Below are 24,230 nucleotides of genomic sequence, written 5' to 3' on the forward strand. Positions count from 1 at the left end.
ACTTGGTAGCGCAAAGCTGTCTAGCTGACTATAAAGGCAAAGTTCTTTTATGTCCTTTCAATAACAGTGTCTTTTATCTTCAGCGCTCTTTAGGGTTCAGTCATACAGTGCGACTACCAGCTCCTTTGGATGCTCAGATAGGAATCTCCTGCTGGTTATTCCTCCAGTCTGAATTCCTTTCACACTCTCTGTCTCTCCAGGCACAGTATGTGGCTTCCCTGTGCCAACCTGATCCAAATGTCTGCTTTTGGTGGAGCCTCTCAGCTCTCTGGGCCCACTGGCAGCTCTCTGGCTTCCTTCTCTGCGCACCATGTGGCTCTCTATGCCAGGCTATATTCTTTTGCCAGTCTCTGTGACTTCCTCTTCCTGCCAGCCACTCACTAGCTGCTGTGTCACTTCCTACTACACTGAACAGCTGGTTGCTAGGTAACAGCTTACAGCACACAGACACAGGCTCTGTGCTTCTGCCCTTACAGGGATATGAGCAAGGGGTTTGTACTAATTCCCTACACACATGTTGAAAGTAAAGAAAGCACTACAAGTTAAGTTATAAGTTAAGTTAAATTAAAATATGTGCTATTGTTAGAAGAGTGAAGGAAGGTGATAAAGGGGTTTGCCCCAAAACGTTGCACGTTCGCACCTAATAAAGATAGAGTATGGAGGATTGTGGGCATGAACAGTTGGCCACAAGTTAGACATTCAACACTTATACCTGGTATGAATGAAGGTGTCTCTCTACAGTTACAAACTACAGAATAGGTTGTAGGATCCACCTTGAGGGACAACTAGGCCCCACCAAAATTTTCTTTTATACAGCTTGACATACAGCTGTTACATATGTCAACCAGATAGATGGCCAAACACAGACAGTAGTACCCTCTTTGAGTAGCAACTAGATCCCACCAAGATTTTGTATGTGTTTCAGATCAAGACCAGGGGTAGTGGAGAGCCGAGCCTGAAAGGTGTCCAGAAGCTCTGGTTCAGTGTGGCTTATTTCCCTTAAGGTGGCCATAGACGCACAGATAATATCGTATTTTTAACACATAAATAGGGGCAGATTTAACAAGGGTCAAATTTCTCTGAAGTTCAAATAAAAAAAGGACCAACCGAAATCTATTTTTTTTTGCGGGTGAACAGGCCGTTTTCGTTCGAATTCAAATCGTATGAATCGAACATCCTATTGGATCAAATTCGATTCAGTTCCACCAATTGACTCCAAATGGGTTCTAAGAGGTCCCCCATAGGTTAAAACAGAAATTTCGGCTGGTTTTAGATGGCAAATGGTCAAAGTCAAATTTTTTAAGAGACAGTACATATAGTCGATATATCGATATATTGAATTTTCTAATTTCTTTCAAATTCTAATCGAATTTGGACTATTCCCTAGTCGAAGTACACAAAAAATAGCTCGAAATTCAAATTTTTTTTACTTCAAATATTCACTTCGACCCTTGATAAATCTGCCCCTAAATGTAAATTTTTTTGAGTTTAAGAATAATAAAAAAAAACAAGAATGTTTGTAGAAAAAAAATGATTCGTGAAAAAGAAAACAAATTTGAATGTTAGTAAATAGGCCCAGCAGTAATTCTAGATTTGGTTTTGTAAGGCTTTAGTTCCCCTTTAACGGTAGAGCTGAAACATGGTTGTTACATAATAGGACAGTAAATTTATAAAGCTATACCATTTATAGGAAAGACATAGGCAATAATAATGTTAAATATACTGCAATTCAAATTGTTATAAGTTCTAAGTCTCATGTATGTGGAGTGCTAGTGTCACGACCGGCACCCAATACCAGAACAAGTGCCAAGCACCCTGGTCTCGGTTCGGCTTCACCAGTAGTGTGACCACCGTTGGGCTTCGGGAGGAGCTCTCAGCTTACTTGGGTGCCACCTGGACTTAACGAGGGGTGCAAGGAGAGATGTTCTGGCTGGCAGCAAAGGGGCACGGCTGTTAGCAAAGTCTTTTTCGCCGAAGAGGATTAGGCAGAAGGATGGTCAGACAGGCTGGGTCGAGGCAGGCGGATATCAGAATCGTCAGGCAGGCAAGGGTCAAACCGGGTTGTCAATCAAGGGGTTAAGCTGGAAGAGTTGTCGTAGGCAAGGGTCAGGATACAGAATGCAGAGTAGTCAAGAACAGGCTGGGTCAAACACGGGTAATCAAACAAACAGGATACAGATCAGATGCACAAGGCTCAGGAAACCACTAGAAACCAAGTTCTATCATGGGCATCTGTCTGCAGTCAGAATGGGCCTTTTATAGGGGAAAGAATTTGCGCCAAAAACATGCACATTCGCGCCAAAACGCGCTGGCCTATAAACAGCACGCAGGCGCGCCGGAAATTTTTGATGGAATTTCTTTCTGAGTTGATCAGCCTTGATGTCATCGACTGAGACCCAGGAGTTCTCCTCTGGGCCATAGCTCTTCCACTTAATAAGATACTGGAGCTTACCCTGTACCAAACGAGAGTCGAGAAACTCCTGGATCTCAAATTCAGGCTGACCTTCGACTAACACTGGGGGAGGAACAGGAATATGACGGACTTGAGTGGCTGGTTTTAGGAGAGAAACATGAAAAGAATTAGATATTTTAAACTCTGCAGGTAATTGGAGACGAACAGAAGAAGAATTGATTATTTCAGTTATTGGGTATGGACCAATGAACCTGGGCCCCAGTTTGAGAGAGAGGACCTTCAACTTAATATTTTTGGTAGATAGCCAAAAAGAATCTCCCACTTTGTATTGAGGAGCCACTCTACGAGATCTATCTGCAGCTTTCTTTTGAGCAGAGGAAGCTGCAGAAAGAGAATGATGAACTTAGGGCCAAACCTTAGAAAAATGATTGACAGAGGAATTAGAAGAGGGTACAGAGGAATCTAAACCAGAAAAAGAAAATTCTTTTGTATGTAGCCCATTAACAATAAAGAAAGGAGACTCCCCAGAGGAGGAGTGAGTGGCATTATTGTAGGCAAACTCTGCCCAGGGCAACAATTCAGCCCAAGAGGACTATCAGACACATAACACCTGAGATATTGCTCAAGGGATTGATTCACTCTTTCTGTTTGTCCGTTGGTTTGGGGATGGTAAGCAGTTGAGAAGGATAAATCAATCCCAACTAAAGAGCAGAAAGCTCTCCAAAACTTCGAGACAAACTGAACTCCTCTGTCAGACACAATGTTAACAGGAAACCCATGTAACTTGAAAATATGAGAGATAAACAGATCGGCTAAGGTTTTGGCAGAAGGGAGGTGTGGAAGGGGAACAAAATGGCTCATTTTACTAAACCTATCCACCACCACCCAAATTACAGTTTTACCTTGAGAGGAAGGCAGATCTACAATGAAATCCATCGCAAGATGGGACCATGGCCTCTCAGGGATTGGTAACGGATTTAACAGACCATGTGACAATTGACGAGAGGATTTAGACCTTTGACAAATTAGACAGGAGTTTACAAAAACCTTAGCATCCTGTTTAAAAGAAGGCCACCACACATGGCGGGATAACGAGGATATAGTTTTGGCAATGCCAGGATGCCCAGCCATTTTGGAGTTATGAACCTCTTCCAGAACTTGTTCCCTCAGCTCCTCAGGCACAAACATTCTCCCAGAAGTAGTGTCTGCAGGAGCAGAAGATTGGACAGGGGATAACATGGTGGAGAGGTCAGAATCCAATGCGGCTACAATCAACTCCCTAGGAATGATGGGGATGCACTCACTAGAGTCAGAGGAGGTAGATTCAAAACTCCTAGAGAGTGCATCAGCTTTGGTGTTTTTAGATACAGGCCTGTATGTTAAGGAGAAGTTAAACCTGGTGAAGAACAATGCCCATCTAGCTTGCCTAGGATTTAGCCGTGTGGCCGATTCTATGTAAAGCAGGTTTTTATGGTCTGTATACACTGTTACCATATGTTTAGCACCTTCAAGTAGATGCTGCCATTCTTCAAAGGCCCACTTCATAGCCAACAATTCCCTGTTCCCAATATCATAGTTTGCCTCTGCAGGTGAAAACTTCCTTGAGAAAAAGGCGCAGGGATGTAATTTGTTGGTTATCTGGTGCCTTTGGGAAAGGACTGCCCCAGCACCCACTTCAGAGGCATCTACCTCCACAATAAACAGTAAGGCAGTATCTGGATGCTACAGAATAGGGGCAGAACTGAACTCCTTTTTGAGGCGTTCGAAAGCTTGAACTGCTTCTGGGGGCCAAATACTAGGGTCAGCACCCTTTTTGGTCAAGTTGGTGATTGGGGCAACTACCAGGAAAAAATTCTTGATGAATTGGCGGTAATAATTTGCAAAACCGAGGAATCTTTGGGTTGCTAGTAAAGAAAGGGGTTAGGTCCACTCCAGGACCTCTCTCACCTTCCCTGGATCCATCTCAAGACCCCTGTTAGAAATGTTAAACCCCAAAAACTGAACAGAGGTAACCTCAAAAGTACACTTCTCAAGTTTTGCATACAGATTATTTTCTCTAAGTCTACGTAAAACCTCACAAACATGATTCCTGTGTTCACCCAGATTAGAAGAGAAAATAAGAATGTCATCAAGATAGACCACTACGAATATACCCAGCAGGTCCCGAAAGATGTCATTGACAAATTCCTGGAACACTGCCGGGGCGTTACAAAGACCGAATAGCATCACCAAATATTCGTAGTGGCCATCCCTGGTGTTGAACGCTGTTTTCCACTCATCCCCTTCCCTGATACGAATGAGGATATAAGCCCCCCTAAGATCTGGCTTAGTATAAATCTTAGCGTTTTTGATCTGATCGAACAACTCAGAGATCAAGGGGAGGGGATAGCGGTTTTTAATGGTGATCTTGTTGAGACCCCTATAGTCTATACAGGGACGAAGACCACCATCTTTTTTCCCCACAAAAAAGCACCCAGCCCCTGCAGGGGAACAGGAAGGCCGAATGAAGCCTCTTTCCAGGTTTTCCCGAATATATATTCTTTTATTGCTTGGCCTTCTGGCAATGAAAGAGGGTATGTCTTCCCACGAGGGGGCGTAGACCCTGGGATCAAGTCAATTGGGCAATCATATGGCCGGTGTGGGGGTAAGGTCTCTGCAGCCTTTTTAGAGAAAACATCCTCAAATTCAGAATAAGCTGCAGGTAACCCCTCTAGAGAAGTAGTAGCTACTATTGAGGAATACAGACCCCACCACACTTTGAACCCCATTGGACTACCCTTTTCGATACCCAATCAATCAGAGGGTTATGCCTCTGGACCCAAGGTAACCCCAAGATGAGAGGAGAAGTAGCACCCTCAATGAGGTATAGCGCAATCTCCTCACCGTGCAGATTATTTACAGACATAGAAAGTAAGACAGTTTTCTTAGACACTATACCTGACCCTAAGGGTCTTTTGTTCACTGCCCAAATTTTCAGGCGGGAACTTAGAGGAACCAATGGAATGTTGTGTTTGGCTGCAAATGCAGCGTCCCCTCGGCCCCCTGAATCCACAAAAGCAGACACCTTGACAGAGCCTGTAGGCCAGGTTAGTTTGACTGGTAACAGAACCTTAGAGGCAGATTGGGGAGAGGAAATTCCTGCACCCAGATATGCCTAGTTGCATAGGCTCCTCCTGAGGTAGAGGCACAAAGGGGTTAGAAGATTTTACATTGGTCACCACATTAGATCTTATATTAGTAACCCCAGAGAAATTTGTACTCCTCTCACCCCTTCTCTCCCTTTGCCTTCTATCTACCTGGATGGCGAGGGACATGAGATCATCCAGGTTAGAAGGTAAGGGGTAATTGACTAGACTATCTTTTACTGAATCAGATAACCCCAACCGGAAATTGACTTCATAGAGCCAAATCGTTCCACCCAGTTTCCATTGCCCACCGGCAGAATTTGGTGCAGTACACCTCCACATCCCTTTTCCCTTGACGCAACTTACGAATCGTGGTATCGGCAGAAGATGCATGATCCGGGTCATTGTAAAGAATTGCCATGCTGTTAAAGAAAGTGTCAAGGGAATAACGAGCAGGGTCAGAGGAAGGCAGCCCGAGGGCCAAAATTTGGGGTTCACCCAAAAGCAGGGTCATGACGAACCTTACTTTCTCCTCACCAGATTGGAAAGAGTGAGGAAAGAAACTAAGGTACAGCTTTCATGCCTCTTTAAAGACAAAAAATTTAGTGCGATCCCCATTGAACTTTTCAGGGAACACAATTTTGGGTTCATGGTGTCTGGTTGAACCCACAGAAGGAGAGAGAGGAGCAGGAACAGGAACAGGTTGCTGCTGTGAAGCTTGTGTAGTCTCCAGCTGTCGGGTTAGGTTGTGGAAACCCTGCAGGAAATAATTTTGCTTCTGTTCATGGTCCTCCAAGCGCTGTAACAGAGTGGTAAGAAGCGTTTCGGTGGTAGTTGGAGGAGCAGCAGCAGCAGCAGCTTCATCGTGACTTTCGTCCTTCATGGCCCGTGATACTGTCACGACCAGCACCCAATACCAAAATAAGTCAAGCACCCTGGTCCCGGCTTGGCTTCACCAGTAGTGTGACCACCGTTGGGCTTCGGGAGGAGCCCTCAGCTTACTTGGGTGCCACCTGGACTTAACGAGGGGTACAAGGCGAAATGTTCTGGCTGGCTGTTAGCAGAGTCTTTTGGGCCGAAGGTCACGGTACAAAAGGATTAGGCAGAAGGATGGTCAGACAGGCTGGGTCGAGGCAGGCAGATATCAGAATCGTCAGGCAGGCAAGGGTCAAACCGGGTTGTCAATCAAGGGGTTAAGCTGGAAGAGTTGTCATAGGCAGGCAAGGGTCAGGATACAGAATGCAGAGTAGTCAAGAACAGGTTCGGTCAAACACGAGAAAGCGTGTTTGCGCCTATAAACAACACGCAGGCGCGCCGCGTGTGCCCTAAGGAAGGCAAGATGGCGCAGGAAGAGGACCACGCGGCGGGTGTCCCCACCACCCCACTAGACCACCAGGGCAGTTAGGTTTTATTACAGCTAGATAGTATAGATTTCCATGTGCCCAATGGTTTTAAAGGATATTGCAGGTATTAGCTTCTAAGTTCTTATGGCAAAAAAAAAAACCCCTCAAACTTCTATAATTGCCCTATAGAATAAGAAAGTAGACTTTGATTCTCCTACCTGGCCATTTTGAATGTAATTGTAGAGCTCCTCCATGAAAAAAATTCCGTACAAAATAATTAAAAAATCTTATTTTAAGCCACTTAGATAAACACTTATTATTCACAGTATTTTTCAGTATATGAATTATATTGATATAAATTAAGTCAAAATTTAATCTTAGAAATTATTGTTAATGATATATTTTAGACCTAATTAAATTTACACCCAATAGATTTTCCTCTGAATCCCCTACCCAATTATATTCACAGTACAGCATAAACATGTAATCTATAAAAGACTCATCCTATAGAGCTGTTATTTGCATTCGTGTTTAGCATCAGTTGTAAATGATACAGCCAAGTAATGAACAATGAATATCTGGGGGATAACATTCTTTGCCTGGATAATGGAAATCTAAATCAAAGCAAAAAGCACCAAAACAACAACATTGACAATGTTCCAAAGATGATACTTTTGGTATCCCAAAGGTCTCGGTTCTAAAGTTGTAGGGGGTTATTAATCAAAGTCCAATTTTATCTCAACATTTTCTGCTACAAACTCCGATCAAATCTGCTCAGGTTTTTTATGCTTATTTATTATTACATTTTCCGAAAATTTTGTGGGGAAAAATCTGATTTTTGTGATTTTTTCGAATTTGCACCCGAAAACTCTAATTTCGTATGCTTTTTTGCCCCAAAAACTCAGAAAACTTTGGGGTATTGCACAAAATCCAGCGCACTAAAAAAAATCATTGCAACTTCTCCCAGTGACTTATAAACAACCTCAACAGGTCTGAGATGCTGAATTTTCAGATTCTGAATTTTCCATCCTCAGGGTTTAATAAATTCTGAAAATTTTTTAATTTTTTAAAAGTCTGATTTTATAACAAAAACAAATCACTACATTTTTGGGATTTTTCGCATTCGGAGTTTATTAAATAACCTCCATAGTGTCCCAGTTTTATGTTGAAATTTGCTGGTTTGAAATTTTTTTTTTGACTATTTCCCTTTCACCTTCTTTTGGTGAGTTTTGATTTTAATTTTAGCTTTTTCTTGCTTTTAGTTTTTATGTATTTTGCTCACCTTTAAGGAGTTTGTCCTGTATAATTTTATAGTTATGTATGTATGTATGCAAAAACTTACAGCATAAAAAAACAGCTGGTCCATCTAGATTGAAGGTCTAAATGCTTATTTTAAGTTTTTTATAGACTTAAAATTGCTTTATATTTGCCTCATGGATGCTTGAAATCATTTACAGGGGTGGTTCACCTTTAAGTTAACTTTTGGTATGTTAAAAATGTATGTCAGTTCTAAGAAGCTTTTAAATTGGTCTTCATTATTTATTTTTATTATTGTTTTTGAATTATTTGACTTCTTTTTCTGACTTATTCCAGTTTTGAAATGGGGGTCACTAATACCATCTAAAAACAAATACACTGTAAGGCTACACATTTATTGCTATTGCTACTTTATATCACTCATCTTTATATTCAGGCCTCTCCTATTCATATTCCAGTCTATCCTACTGAATTAATTCATGGTTACTAGAGTAATTTAGGCCATAGCAACCAGATTGCTAAAACTGCAAACTGGAGAGCTGCTGAATTTAAAGCTTAAAAACCGCTCAAAAACCTTCAATAATAAAAATGAAAACCAATTGCAAATTGTCTCAGAATATCTTTCTAAATGTTAACTCAAATGTGAACAACCCCTTTAATGATGTTTTAATGAGGAACATTCCATTTATATATATATTCTTATTTTTCATTTCAATTTCTTGTTGGGTACCTTAGTGTTAGTCATTTTCCCCTTACAGAAAATACCTTCCTATAAGGGCAAGATGGCTAAATTTGATTTATATTTTATTTTGTCTTGTGCCTTTCTTCTATGCTTTATTTATGAATACATTTATGAAGCCTGGGTAGGGTCACAGTGGCCTACTAGAGTTCGCTGTGGGACCAAACATTTGTTTACCTTAGATATATTCCCATCCTTATTATTATATTATTATATTATTATATAGACATGGGTCTATATAATAACCTATACCTTTTGGCACTGTATCTGATTGCCGTGAGAGTAGGCCCAATGTGTCAGGTTCTCTGGTGGGCCTTAGGAGATTCAGGCCGACACCGGCCAGGGTCTTTTCAGGATTCGAGTGCAAAGAAGGGAATCAGTATTTTCTGTTCTGTGCTCAAATACGTTGTTAGGTGGCTAAAGTTTAAGGGGGTTATTTATCAAACTCCGAATATCTGAACCTCTAAATTACTAGTAGTTTTCGGAGCAAAAAAAAAACAAAACAAAGGATTTATTAAAGTCCGAAGTTCTAAAAACTCAGAATCTGATACCCCGGCATCTAAAAGCTTTCGAGGTCCTGTATAAGTCAATGGGGAAGGTCCCAGTGTCTGTGCTGATGTCCGTACCGATATCTGATGATTTCAGAAAACTCTGAAAAAATCTTTGTTTTTGTGGAAAACTCCGAACAATTCAGAGTTTTTGGAGGAAAGTTGGCCAGACGTTATTTTTTCGGGCCTTTTTTCCATTTGGGAATTTGGAGGTGCTCAAAGTTTGATATGAGAAATACTGAGATAAATTCGGACCTTGATAAATAACCCCCTAAAAGTAGTATGTAATAGAGGCAAAACTGAAATACCATCTTATAGGTTTTGCCAATTAATGTTTATTTGTGCTGTCAATGCAGACCTCCATCCAAATGAGAAGTACTTCTTAGGCAAAATGCTTTTGAGATAACCACCATGTTTTCTTTCAACAGGAGATGAGCAGAAACAACCAGACCCAGATTATTCAACATATAGTACTTTTAGGATTCCAAATCCCTCAAAGCTTTAAAATTCCCTTCTTCCTCTTGTTGTTCATATTGTACAGTGTAGCATTATCTAGCAATATTACAATTCTTATTTTGGTATCGTCAAGCCCTAGCCTTCATCATCCAATGTTCTTTTTTCTCAGTCACCTTTCTTTGTCTGACATCATACTGACCACAAGTATTGTGCCCACTATGCTGCATGGTATACTTAGAGGACAATTATCTATACCAATCCCTGCTTGCATCACCCAACTTCAGTTTCTTGGTATTGCATTAACCTCAGAATGTTTGATACTTGCAATGATGTCCTATGACAGGTATTTGGCTATTTGTTACCCATTTCACTATTTATCTGTCATGAACAGTAAGCTTCAGATTTGGCTTGCCATTTGTTGCTGGGTTCTTAGCTTTACAATTTCCTTTCTAACAGTCATTTTTGTTAGTAAATTAGAATTTTGCGGTTCCAATTTCATTAGTCATTTCTTCTGTGATTTTGCTCCCCTCTTACAACTTTCCTGTACAGACACATCTGCCGTGGAGCTAGAAAACCTTGTGGTGGCTGTTCCTACAACTCTGCTTCCAGTCCTATTCATAACTGCAACTTACATTTGCATATTCATTACTATTCTTAGGATTCCATCAATCAAAGGGAGGCAAAAAGCATTCTCTACATGTAGCTCACATTTGTCTGTAGTAGCTATTTATTTTGGGACACTGGTAGCACTTTATGTAGCTCCTTCCAGTGACCATTCATTAAATGCAAATAAGGTTCTTTCTCTGCTCTACGCTGTAGTCACACCCTTGTTTAATCCCATGATCTACTGTCTCCGGAACAAGGAAATTAAGACTGCATTGAAAAAATTTCTACAGTTTATTTTCAAAACGAGAGGAGTGTCTTCATGTAAAATAAATACAATGGGAATTGTCGCCTTCAAGTGACATTAAAGATGTAAATCCAGATTGTACGTTGACCTTCATAAAGTCCACTGTTATCATAGATCTTTTGTTTCTTCACCTTTATAATTCAGTTTCATTGTGGTCTTTTCCCTCTTTGCTTAGCACATGCTGCTCTCGTAAACTTTTTTTCAGGGTAAACATTTATTTAATTCTAGAAATAATTATGTTTGATAAACAATGTTTTCCAATTACGTTCTTAAAAGGTTTACTAAATGTTGATGAAATTAAAATTTGTATTTGTCCATTGTCTTTTTCCATATACTGCATGTTCCCAACTGTCATTTTGCTTAAGTGTTACAATGCTGACTAAAATAAAACAAAATCTTATAATCCCACTTCCCAATAGTGTAGTCAGTTGTTTACTGTAAAAAGAGTCCCACTATCCACCTCTGCTTCTGTTATTTTACCCTGGAGAAAGACACATTAAAATTGTCACAGTTTCTATATGTATATAATGGAGTAGCTGATGATCTTGTAAACATTGGAACTGTGTGTACTAGGGACCTAACGAAGACCAAAAGCATTGCAAAGAACAAGGCTTGAAATTCATTAGGGTTGAGTTACAGGGCACTTGTGTCTAGTTAGTGGGTGGTTCACATATAGGCAGCACTGTAATAATGAGAAATATGGAGGTCTTTACCCTCTAGTCTCACAAATACCTGCACCTACAGAATGTCAACTAATTGCAGAGCTAAACACTTAATAATACCAATGGGTCAAATTCTCACAGTCTCACAGTCTAGTCATAGTAACATAGTAAGTTAGTTTGAAAAAAGACACACGTCCATCAAGTTCAACCTTTTAACTTTTTTTTAACCGGCCTAACTGCCAGTTGATCCAGAGGAAGGCAAAAAAAACCATCGGAAGTCTCTCCACTTTGCCTCAGAGGGGGAAAAATTCCTTCCTGACTCAGAAATGGGACCAGTCCCTGGATAAACTTGTACTATGAGCATCTTCCATAACCCTGTATTCCCTCACTTGCTATAAAGCCATCCAACCCCTTCTGAAAACTATCGAATGTATCAGCCAGTACGACTGATTCAGGGAGAGAATTCCACATCTTCACAGCTCTCACTGTAAAAAAAACCCTTCCGAATATTTAGGGGGAACCTCTTTTCTTCTAAAAGGAATGGGTGACCTCCCCCCCATCCTATTAGCAAATGAACATTCTGGGAACATTCTGAAGCACAGTGTGTAATATATGTTATCTACAACACATATAGTAAAAGCCTACTGTAGATCAATACTGCAGTATTTTCATTATTATCCCAATTACTTTTGGATGCAAGTATTAGGAAAAAGGTTATATAAATAAAAAAAAAATAAGAAGTAGGAGATATATTTGAGCTCATTCGTGACCCTGGGGGGCAAGTACAAGAGGAGCACTTGTGTCTCCATGCACGTTGTACTCTAGACTGGGGCCTAGCACTTTGCATGCTCCACTTGGGTTTGCATATGCGCCCTATTAAAGGGGTTATTCACCTTTAATTCTAATTTTTAGTATGATGTAGAGAGTGATATTCTAAGACACTATGCAGTTGGTTTTTGAGGTATTTAGCAGCTCTCCGGTTTTAAATTTCAGCAACCTGGTTGCTAGCATCTAAATAACACTAGAAACCATGCACTAATTTGAATACTAGACTAGAATATGAATAGGAGAGAGCTTGAATAGAAAGATTAGTAGTAAAAAGAACCAATAACAATGAATTTGAAGTCTTGCTGAGCATTTGGTTTTTAGATGGAGTCAGTGAAAGCTGGAGAGAGTCAGAAGAAGAAGGCAAATCATTAAAAAAACTATAATAAAGGTGAACCACCCCTTTAATGGAACATATTCCAGTTGGGTCAAATTTGTGTACCACGTGCATCTTCACTGGAACCAGTTATATTTAGCATTTTTTATTAAGGATGAATTATTTGACTAGGGTTTCAAGTTGTATCCTTCATGGTTTTGTATTCGGTCCAATTTATTTGACTCTACTCATTAATTACTTGATGAGATCATTAAAGCAGCGTATCTGCTTTAAATCATGCAAAACAATTAACTCCATTCAAGGTTTGACATCCTTGCAGGGTGAAATTGATGATTTGGCAATCTTGCAGCCACGCAGCAAATTATATTCATTGGGATATAAAACTTTTGATAGAGAAGAACCAATAGGTGCTTGTGGTTAATAATGTCATTTCGCAGCACCTTTTAATACACCCTATTAAAAGGTGTATTGATTCAAATTTCCCCACTTGCAACAGATTTGGCCTTGAATATTTAAAAAAACCGTGTAAATCTTGAATTTGAATTAAGCTGCCAAATGAAAATGAACCCTAACCCTTGAAATTGGCAGATATTGTGGGGAAGGGCAGGAGTAAATATTCAATAGAGCATGTTTATCAAAGAGTAGAATTAGAACTCAACTCAATCCACCAGAGTGAGATTTTGATGGTCTCTAGTCATTTCTGTGGGCATATTTATCAATGGGAGGATAAAAACCCATAGAAATAAACAGAAACTATCAAAATTTCACTCTGGATGACTATGGTGAGTTCTAGTTTAAGTTTTTGATAAATATGTACCAATGGGGCACATCAACATAAGGCAATTATGTAGAGGTTGTGGTTAGGGTTTTATCTTTTTTTTAAGGGGCTTCAGAGCATTGGTCCCTCAATGCTCACTCAATGGCAATATATTTGAAATCTGCTGTAATATTGTATACCACAATGTAATCTTTTCAGGCATCACAGGTCTAAACATTACCGTGTAGAGTGTTTGTTTCATGGACTAAAAATAAAATTGTTTATCATGTCTCTTTTAGACCATCATTTCACTGGGTTATTTTTCATTTGCAAGAAAATTATAGAGTTTTACTTCCCTCGAGGCAGGCCATGTTTTATTGGTATTGTTGTTACAAACAATATATATGATATATTTAGTTGACTGGATAGCAGCTGACAAACTGGTGTAGTAGAGGGATGCAGCAGGCACTGGAACATTAGGATATAAAGAAGGACTGATACTTGTAATCAAATCCATGCCGAGAAGAACTATGTGTTAATGTGGTGAGTACTTCATGCATATAGATCACTGACTATTAATGCCTGACAATATGCAATTCATTTTGTGCATTTAAAGGGGTGCTGCCATTGGGCATAACTATTTTCTGTCTAGATCAGATTCAATTAATTGTTTTGTGTCTCAGCTAAATATTTTATCTGTCCTCCACTAATAGCTAATTTTTACGTAACCGGGAAACATTGTAGAAAATGTCCATGCCTGAAGCAGATAGAGGTATTTAAATATTAGGAAACTCCACAAAGGCACATAAAGTATTTAAAGGCACGAATAAACCGTTTTTAATATGAGGACAACCCCCTTAATATCATCTGAAAAACCAATGACAAAATAGAAAAGCAGAGTTAAAAAGAAACTGTAATTACATTGAAATTCCAAAGCTCTGACTACAGTATTGGTATTTATATTTTTAGGTATCCATGAATCTTAGTGTATCTTGAGACTTGTGCTGCTTTTTATGCATCACAACGAGAAACATTGTGTTGTTGATAATTACAGTGCTGCATAAACATTCTTAGGCTAAAAGAGATGTTCAGGGCAGTGGTAGGAATAAATCTGTAACCAGTTCTCCTAAAAGATAAGGAGCGTCTTCATTTTTATTAACCCTTATGCAGCTATGTATATTAAATTACTTGTGTTCTAAGGAAGCACCAGCTCATTCTCCCTGTCAGGCTGCCAAACAGGGCTGATTATCAGATAACTCATTCATTATAGGTGGATATAACTAGAGAAAAATCCCAGAATTAAACTGCCTTTTTATACTTACAGAAGAAAACTGATATATGTGAAATAATATACCAATATTTCAAACCAACATTCAATATCCTTCTGATTTTTCACATAGTTATTAGACAGATGGTTAAACACAGGAATGCCCATTTGGAAAGCTAAAAATACCCTGTTTTCATACAATATTACATTACATTACCCATAGATGTTTGTCTAAAAGTGTATACCTGTAAGAATGCAGGCATTTAATATTATACAGACATGCAGAATGTCCATTGGAAATTCCATTAGGAAAAGGAAAAAAAAAACAAGAATTGAGAAAAAAAATTATTTTGCAATCTAATATAGAACATAGCACAGTTTTTACTTTATTATAAAACTAAATTCAAATTTGACATGATGCTTTTCATGAGGCCTTTTTATTGATGTGTTTTTGAATATGTTTCCCCACAAAATAAAATTCCAATAAATAGTGGGGGCAATTGAAATAGACTAGACATACAGATGAAGCCATTAGAAGGGGGATATTACTCAGCATCATGTTATTTCCAAAATGTATATTTCTAACAATGACACCATATTCATATACCAGTTTCTATATACAGAGAGCTACTACATCCTCCATATATTAATATACATGGTAGAATATTTTTTATAAAATCAACCAAGCAAGGACCAAAAAGGACACAGACATACATTATCAATTTTAACAAACCTTCCTTTAATATATATGAAACTGACTTTGTGCATACCTACAATTTTAAATTCAATGAAATATTGTGGTTCTAATTTAGCAGCATGTGCTCAAACCTCAACACTCGCTTGGAAATTCCCTGCACCAAATTATTTCTTGTTACAGGTACAGAACCAGCCTTTTTCTTAAAGAGTTGATCTGTTTTGTCCATTGTTATCAATGAAGTGGAACACCATTCTCACAGATAAAATCAGGGGACTGGAGCATTGTGTGAAAATCTTCAATGAGCTGTTTAGTCTTTTCCCTGTGTTGCTTGTGGTGGGGACTTTATTGTTGACACTACCGGGAAGTGCAGGTGATCAGTCATCTGCTTGTGTTTTGGAAGATCAGAGTCCGGGTGGAGTCCAACAGGATGGGGATTTAATCTTGGGAATCGTTTTTACTTTATTTAAATCAAGAACGGATGGTATGAAAATCAAATTCACCCAGAAGCCTTCCCCACGCAAATGCAGCAAGTAAGTTATTTTCTCATTAATTATTATTATTAATGTGCCTGTACTGGCAAAACTGTTTCCCATGTGTTTAATAAAAGAAAAGAGATTTCTATGAAGGTTATAATATTTATTGGCTTGAGTGGGTTAGGTAAACTTCTATGCCTCCTATCTCAAAAAAAAACAACAAGATGGTTTAACCTTTTCCTATACTTCCAAGTCAAGCACAGTTATGCTTCAACAAACCCCTACTTTGCCCCAAGGCTTTTTTTGCCTGCTGTTGTGCTATCTCTACCCATATCCCTCTATTTTCTCTCTTTTAAAGTACTGTTTTGTAATTAGCCTGATTGTATTGCTAGATTTAGTTGACACACTGCTTAAGTATATTACTGGTACTAATATCTAGGATTTTCTATTTCTAATGAGCCCCTCTGCTTCTTCTCACAAACCTTTCCTGAAACTAAAGGCAGATGGCATCCCAAAGATGCTACAATTCCTTAAAACCTAAAAATTTAGTACAAACTATTGTATGTAACTTCAGATATAGGATCTATTATCCAGAAATGTATTATCCAGAGAACTCTAAAACAAGGCAAATACTTAATGCCCTATTGAAACTAAGAATTTTCCACTGTTTCCCCTAATTTACTTAGTGAACTTGCTGTTGACTAGGCTAGAATAAACCTATATTATTAGTAAAAGTCTTATTGGGATTTCCAGTTTTCAAATGTTATATTTGAAAGAACTCCAGATTTGATTAATTCTTTATGATAGCACACTATATTGCAAGTGTTTTTCTGTGTCTCCTAAAGTATCTGATCAACATATTAAAAGTTAGCAAACTTTAGGAGAATCCTTTTACCTTGATTGTTTTAGATGAAACATTCGAGGATGTATGTGATAGCCACTGTCACTCTAATTGACTCTCAGGTCAAAAGATACTTTCTTGAATGTTTAAATTGATTTGAATTTCCATCAGGTGTTCAAATAAAGCTGTTGTTTAGTATTTCCATGTCCTGCTAAAGATAATTACTTGCATTTTCAAGCTTTGGTTCTTAGTTCTTAGGTAAGAACTAAATGCTTATAGTGCATGGACCTCTTGCCGGTTTGGTGACAGATCTTTATTCCTCCTAAAATGTATGGCATTCCGTCTCTTGGAAGATGTAAGAGTAATTGTGAAAAAGCATGAACATATGGTGTGGCATCCCAGAGGATGGGACAGATCTATGAGGACATAGTAAGGGCACATGCACAGCACCTTTTATGCAAGTAGCAAAATATACCTGTAAGTGTTCAACAAGAGCTTAAATTTAAGTATAATTTATGGCCAGTCCCTTGCCACAGGTAGCAATCTCACACCAGATCAATACAATTACTTTCCCAGTAATTGTTTTACAATCTCTCAGCATACAGTTCTAGTAGCAACCAGTTTCCAGACAGTTCAGCCAGATAATAATACAGTTGGAGAATTTCAACTGCATTGTTGTATTTAACATGGAGTATAACTCAGATTATACTCCATGCAGTACTGGATAATTGCAATGCAGAGGGATACAATGGAACTGTTTTTCAGCCACCAATCCACACTTTAGAAAGTCTCTCCAGCAACTTCCTGTCCTCCTTAACTCTAATAGAAAACAGCTTGTACATGGGACCACCAAATCCCACCCCTTCGAGCCAGCAGCTTTCAGAATTAAGAGGGCCCTCTCCACATCACAATTCTTCTATTAGGTGTTGCCGCATGTGCTGCTTATTTTCCCATTTCTGGTACCTGTAGAAGGGGGTGACATGTCAAACAAATGTGCATCTAACCAAAATAGACCTTCCAGAATAATTCATGGTTGCAAAAATGACTGGAAACACCTTGAGTTTGTAGGCTTCTACATACCCTGCACCTGTCTTAGTCTTCAGATAATACGATAGTTCATCAATAACTTGTGTTTCTATTTTTCTAGTCCAACACTTACATATTATCAACATTATCTGGCAGCTATTTTTGCCATTGAAGAGATCAATCAGAATGCTAATATCTTACCCAACCTAACCCTTGGCTACCGCATTTATGATTCCTGTACCAGTGAAAGACGGGCAACCGCTAACATTCTGAGCATATTGACGGGAAGAACATCATCTGTACCCAATTATTCCTGCAATAACAAGGGAATACTTGCTGCTTTTGTGGGTCATTTGCTTTCCACATTGACCTATGTAGTATCAAATATTATACAAATTTACAGGTTCCCTCAGGTGAGATGTAAATTAATCAAATTGCAATATATTAAAGTGAAAATCAGACTGATTATGAAAGTGATCATAATAAATTGGTAAAAACATTGTGGCCTGTATAGTTTCTTGTTCATATTGTTGTTGCATACATTTTTAGCACACATAAGACATTAATATTCAATTCAAATATTAAAGGAACAGTTCAGTGTAAAAATAAAAACTGGATAAATAGATAGTCTGTGCAAAATAAAACATGTTTCTAATATAGTTAGTTACCGTAAGCAAAAATGTAATGTATAAAGGCTGGAGTGACTGGATGTCTAACATAATAGCCAGAACAAGACTTCCTGCTTTTCAGCTCTCTAACTCTGAGTTAGTCAGTGACTTTAAGGGTGGCCACATGGGACATAAGTGTTCAGTGAGTTTGCAATTGATCCACAGCATGCAGCTCAGATTCAAAAGCAACAGTTATGGCCCATGTGGCCCCCTCAAGTCACTGATTGGTTACTGCTTGGTCACCAGGGTAACCAGTCTGTGGAAACCTAGAGATCTGAAAAGCAGTCACTCCAGCCTTTATACATTACATTTTTGCCAAACTAACTATATTAGGAATATTTTTTATTTTGTAAAGCTTATCTATTTACCCAGTTTTCATTTTTATACTGAACAATTCCTGTAAACTCGTATGAGTTCCTCAAACTGCCCTGAAATGGTCTTGGACTCTACTGCAATGCCACAGAAATCTTAATTTACCTTTTTTATGCAAAGTTGTTCAAAAACAATGAGGTCTGAAATACTGGCTGGTGGGTGGATTTGTGGGCAATGCATGTTTGCTTTCCCAAATACTCCAAATTGGACCTCACAAAATGTTGGTCCTCAAAGGAAGGCTTGAAACTAAAGTTTAAAAACTTGAAACTTAGGAGTAAATGTATCAAATAAATACAAAAAAAAAATCCCATAGGACAAAATAGAAAGTAGGTGAGTTATTCTGTGGTGAGCTCTAATTTCACACTTTGATAAATCTGCACCACGTCAAAAGCATAATTACCATTATGGGCATTAATACATCAAGGGGCATTTATCAAAGGTCATTTAAAAAATTCTAAGTAAAAAAAAAAATCGAATTTCGAAATATTTTTGTATACTTCAACTATCGAATAGGCCAAAATTTGAATCGAATTTGAAATTTCTGACTATTTGGATATCAAAATTTATGATTAAAACTTCGACTTCAACCTGCCAAATTGCTGCTTTTGCCTACGGGGGACCTCCTAGAACCTATTTGGAGTCATTTGGTGGTAGAAAAATCAAAGTTTTTTAGGGCAAATACTTTGTTTCGAATTCAATCAAATGCACTAAAACCTCGATTCGAATACATACTATTCACCCAAAGTTAAAAACTAAAAACTTAACTTAAAAGTTCATTAAAACTCTCATTACTTCGAAATTCGACCCTTTATAAATCTGCCTCCAAGACTTCTAGGTCACACTCATTACATCTCTGCAAATTGCAACTCTTTAACGGTATGTTCATTTTGAAAACAAACAACTACAGATGAATAGATCTTTATGTGTCTAACTTGTGCCCCCCGTTCAGATTCACACTTGGTCAGTGGGTTGCCATCCCCTCAACAATGTGATTCAAGTCCAAACACTCATAATCACGTTTTCAAATCTATTTGTTATTGTCAGTTACATGTTTATCTGTGAAGCAGTTTGCTCATTTTAGGGTTAAATCCATTTCTTGTTTTTCCTTAGCAAGTCTAACTACTTCTCATTCTCTACAGATCAGCTATGGGGCTCAGGATCCTGCTCTGGATGACAGGCAGCAGTTCCCAAGTCTCTACAGGACTATAACCAATAACAAATATCACTTTATATCTATCAGTCAAATGCTTAAAATGTTTGGTTGGACATGGGTAGGAATTATATGCTCAGATAATGAAAGTGATGGCAATAAAATAAGCTTTGAAATCACAAAAAGTGGAGGTTGTGTGGCATTTGTGGCTCTGTTTACTACTGACAATTTATGGACAATATCAAGTGCTGTAGACCAAATAAGGCGTTCATCAGCAAATGTTATCATTGTCAGCAGTGACTCCCATATGCTGCTCCACATTTTACTAACTCTAAATGATGAACTCAAAAAATATTTGATATTTCCGTCATCTCTGGAAAACATGAGTAATTTTGTGTTTTCTTCAATCAATGGGTCATTGATCATCTCAGGTCACCAAGGAGCCATTCCTGGCTTTGAAGAATTTTTCTACACTGCTCATCCTTCAAAATTCTTGAATGATGATATCACAGAGACTTTGTGGTACATTTTCTTTGATTGTTTGAAATATGAATATAATTCCTCTGGGATATACATTCCTGCCTGTTCAACGAAAGATTCACTACGTGTCATTAATACTTCATATTATGTCATGAAAAACATGCACATCACTTACAATATATACATTGCCGTGTATGCAATGGCACATGTCCTACACAAGATGTTTTATGGTGAACCTCATGCGAAACAACCCCTTCACTCATCATTTCATCTCAACTTGTTTAAGGTAAAACTCCTCTTCTTTTATTATAAAACTTTACTTTAATTTTTGTTACTTTATGTTTATAGATATAGGCACTATATATAGATATAGACAACAATGCAATGATACACAGATATATACCTTAAAAATGATAAATTCATGTTATTAGAAATGCAGTAGGAGTGAAATAGGAATTGATCACATTTAGGATTTATAAACAAATTTGAATTTGCTACAAACTTTATTAAGTAATAGGGAGGTGTGAATTGTTTTGCTTGTTATAGATTTGTGGAAACATCTGTTATTTCGCCTGCACTGAATATTTCAGCAAATCCACAACTAATTGGGTAAAAAGCAGACATTATGTTCAACTGCTCATTCAGCATCATCTGGCATGATGGTGTAAGGGTTAGAGCCTCCGGCTTGTGGGTTCAATTCAGCCTAAGGTTGCTTTTTGCTTTTGCAGGTATGTTGATGAAAAGAGTTTGAGTTGTATGTACTTAATTAACTAATTAATTATGTGGGGCATTAATTTTATTTGGGACATTATATTAAGGTCCAGACAAGATTAACAGCCGATATCCTACAATGACTGACCCTTTAAATTAATAAATGCAATTAAAGAAAATAATGTCCCAAAATAAAGTACATAAATCTCAAACTGTACATGCAAAAGCAAATAGCTGCATTTAAGTTTGAGTTGAATCCTGGACCTGAGCACAGAAAATTGTAAGCTGGGAGCTCTAACACTTACATCATGGGACATGCTCATGGTCATGGCGTGTTAGAACATATATTTCTTAGTGGCCTTAAGTATAGGTGATCACATGACAGTGAGATCACAGATCTTCTTTTCCCCACTGGCACAATGAGAAACATTTGTTTTCTTATGAAAAACAGTTGTGGCATAGTAGAAAGGAGCTTCTCTAACAAGGTAGGCCAATGTACATTATGGGGGTTATTTACTAATCTCTGAATACAAAAATCACAAAAAATTCATGACTTTTTTTTTTTATAAAAACAGACTTTTAAAACAATCATGAATCTTACATAATTTATTAAACCCTGAGCATGGAAAAGTCCAAATCTGAAAATCTGGCATCTGAGACCTGTCGAGGTTGCATATAAGTCAATGGGAGAAGTCCCAATGATTTTTTGATGTGCGCTGGGTTTCTTGCAATACCCCGAAGTTTTCGGATGAAAATTCAGAAAAAATCGTGAAAACCAATTTTTTTCCCCTACAAAGCAAATTTTGCAAAATGTAATGATAGATAAGCATAAAGAACCCGAGCGGATTTTATCAGAGTTTGTAGCAGAAAATATTGAGATAAATTTGGACTTTGATAAATAAACCCCTATGTGTTATTGCAGAGTTTTAAAATACCCTAACTGCAATGCAGTTTTGCTTTCCTACTATGTATTTTGGCAAAATTCATCATTTTTGCAAATTCTTTGGCAAAGTGAAATGTTGCAGTTTTGCTCATCATTGTTAGGGAAGTCTTGAGACAAAATGGAATTTATTATCTTAAAAAATTGCCCTTTTTATTCTTGAACTCCAGTTTTAATAAATATTCTGACTGTGCCCTATTCCTAGACACATGAGGCCAGATTCGATTCAATGAGAAAATGATCAGAAATTGATGGATTTAAACCATTATGGTTAACTGACACGGTTGTGGTTGTTTTCTCTAGAGAAAAAGTACTTGGGAGGAGACATGATCAATCTTTACAAGTACATTATAGGGCATTACAGTATATAGATCTTTTTTTCTCATGGAAAAGATCAATGAACCGGGGGCCACCCATTAAGGAACAGTAACACAAAGGGGCACATTTACTTAGCTCGAGTGAAGGATTAGAATAAAAAAAATACTTCGAATTTAGATGGTTTTTTTTGGCTACTTTGACCATCGACTACGACTTCGGATCGAACGATTCGAACTAAAAATCGTTCGACTATTCGATAGTCGAAGTACTGTCTCTTTAAAAAAAAACTTCGACCACCTACTTCGCCACCTAAAACCTACCGAGCACCAATGTTAGCCTATGGGGAAGGTCCCCATAGGCTTTCTTAGCTTTTTTTGATCGAAGGAAAATCGTTCGATCGATGGATTGAAATTCTTCGAATCGTTCGATCGAAGGAAATGCGGTAAATCCTTCGACTTCGAGATTCGAAGTCGGAGGATTTTACTTCAACGGTCGAATATCGAGGGTTAATTAACCCTCGATATTCGACCAATAGTAAATGTGCCCCAAATTGTTCACATTACAAATATACCTTCTAAACACTTTTATCAACATATCTAGTAAACTGGAATCTCAATAGCATGGGTAGTTAATAAATTAATAACATTACCTTTGACATATAGAGCGATATAAAAAAGGTCATGTGGTAATTGCTTTACTTTCGGTTAAAACCGGAAGTCAATTTTCTGCATTTTGTACCATGTAAAGAAGCCTGCTTTCCCAGTGATTAATGGGTTTTGAATGCGAGTTCAGGGATGGTTGATGGAGGCTTTCTTATGTCCTGTAGTGTCTAGATTTCATTGTATGCAGAGTGCGCTGCTGAGATCATACATGATGGAGAGGGAGGGGGAAGCTGACAATGTCTCTATGATAAATTTTCTAAGAAAAGTGTTTAGAAGCAATATGTTAAATGTAAAAAATATTTTACTGGCCCTTTAAGACTGCTGTAACATTTACAAATCAACACATGATAATTCCTATTTAAATGACTACGTTTTTATGATAATAGTGTACAATAAAATCGGAATAAATTCATAGTTACCCAGCACATTTCTGCCCATATTCGCAACAGTGAATTACATACAATAAGGGGCAGATTTACATAGGGTTGAATATCGAGGGTTAATTAACCCTCGATATTCGACTGCCGAATGTAAATCCTTCGACTTCGAATATCGGAGTCGAAGGATTTACTGCAATTAGTTTGATCGAACTAAAAATCGTTCCATCGAACGATTAAATCCTTCGAAACAAATGATTTGAAGGATTTTAATCAATCAATCGAATTATTTTTCTACGACCAAAAAAACCTTAGAAAGCCTATGGGGACCTTCCCCATAGGCTAACATTGCACCTCGGTAGGTTTTAGGTGGCAAAGTAGGGGGTCGAAGTTTTTTTTAAAGAGACAGTACTTCGATGGTCGAATAGTCGAACAATTTTTAGTTTGAATTGTTCGATTCGAAGTCGTAGTCGAAGGTCGAAGTAGCCAATTCGATGGTTGAAGTAGCCAAAAAAATTATTCGAAATTCGAAGTTTTTTTCTATTCCTTCACTCGAGCTAAGTAAATGGGCCCCTTAATGAATAGATTATGTACATTTATAAGTTCATACGTTGTTGTTGTCAGTCTGCCAGCATCGGGCTGGTACAGCAGGGGCCCACCCAAAAACCTTAGACCAGGGGCCCACTCTCAGTACTATTATTATTATTATTCTCGTCACTCAACCTCTGTTCTCCTAGTGTCTTTTCTTTACATACTATATCTATTATTCCATCTATTTAGCCTCTTTGCTCTCATAGAAATAGGGAATGGCCATGAAATAGGCCAAATGTTTAGCAGCACAAGGGCCCCCTGACACCTGGGCCCACCGGGAGTTTT

General features: G+C 38.1%; 1 protein-coding gene across 1 annotated transcript; it reads left to right on the forward strand.

The window, feature by feature from the left end:
- The first annotated feature begins 9,856 nt into the window (after window positions 1–9,856).
- Window positions 9,857–10,846, forward strand: LOC108698991 (olfactory receptor 226). Its single transcript, XM_018230848.2, has one exon. It carries the CDS (start codon window positions 9,857–9,859, stop codon window positions 10,844–10,846), a length of 990 nt encoding a protein of 329 aa, XP_018086337.2.
- Window positions 10,847–24,230: the final 13,384 nt, after the last annotated feature.

This window comes from Xenopus laevis, chromosome 8L, assembly GCF_017654675.1.
Source record: "Xenopus laevis strain J_2021 chromosome 8L, Xenopus_laevis_v10.1, whole genome shotgun sequence".
NCBI classification, from domain to species: Eukaryota; Metazoa; Chordata; class Amphibia; order Anura; family Pipidae; genus Xenopus; species Xenopus laevis.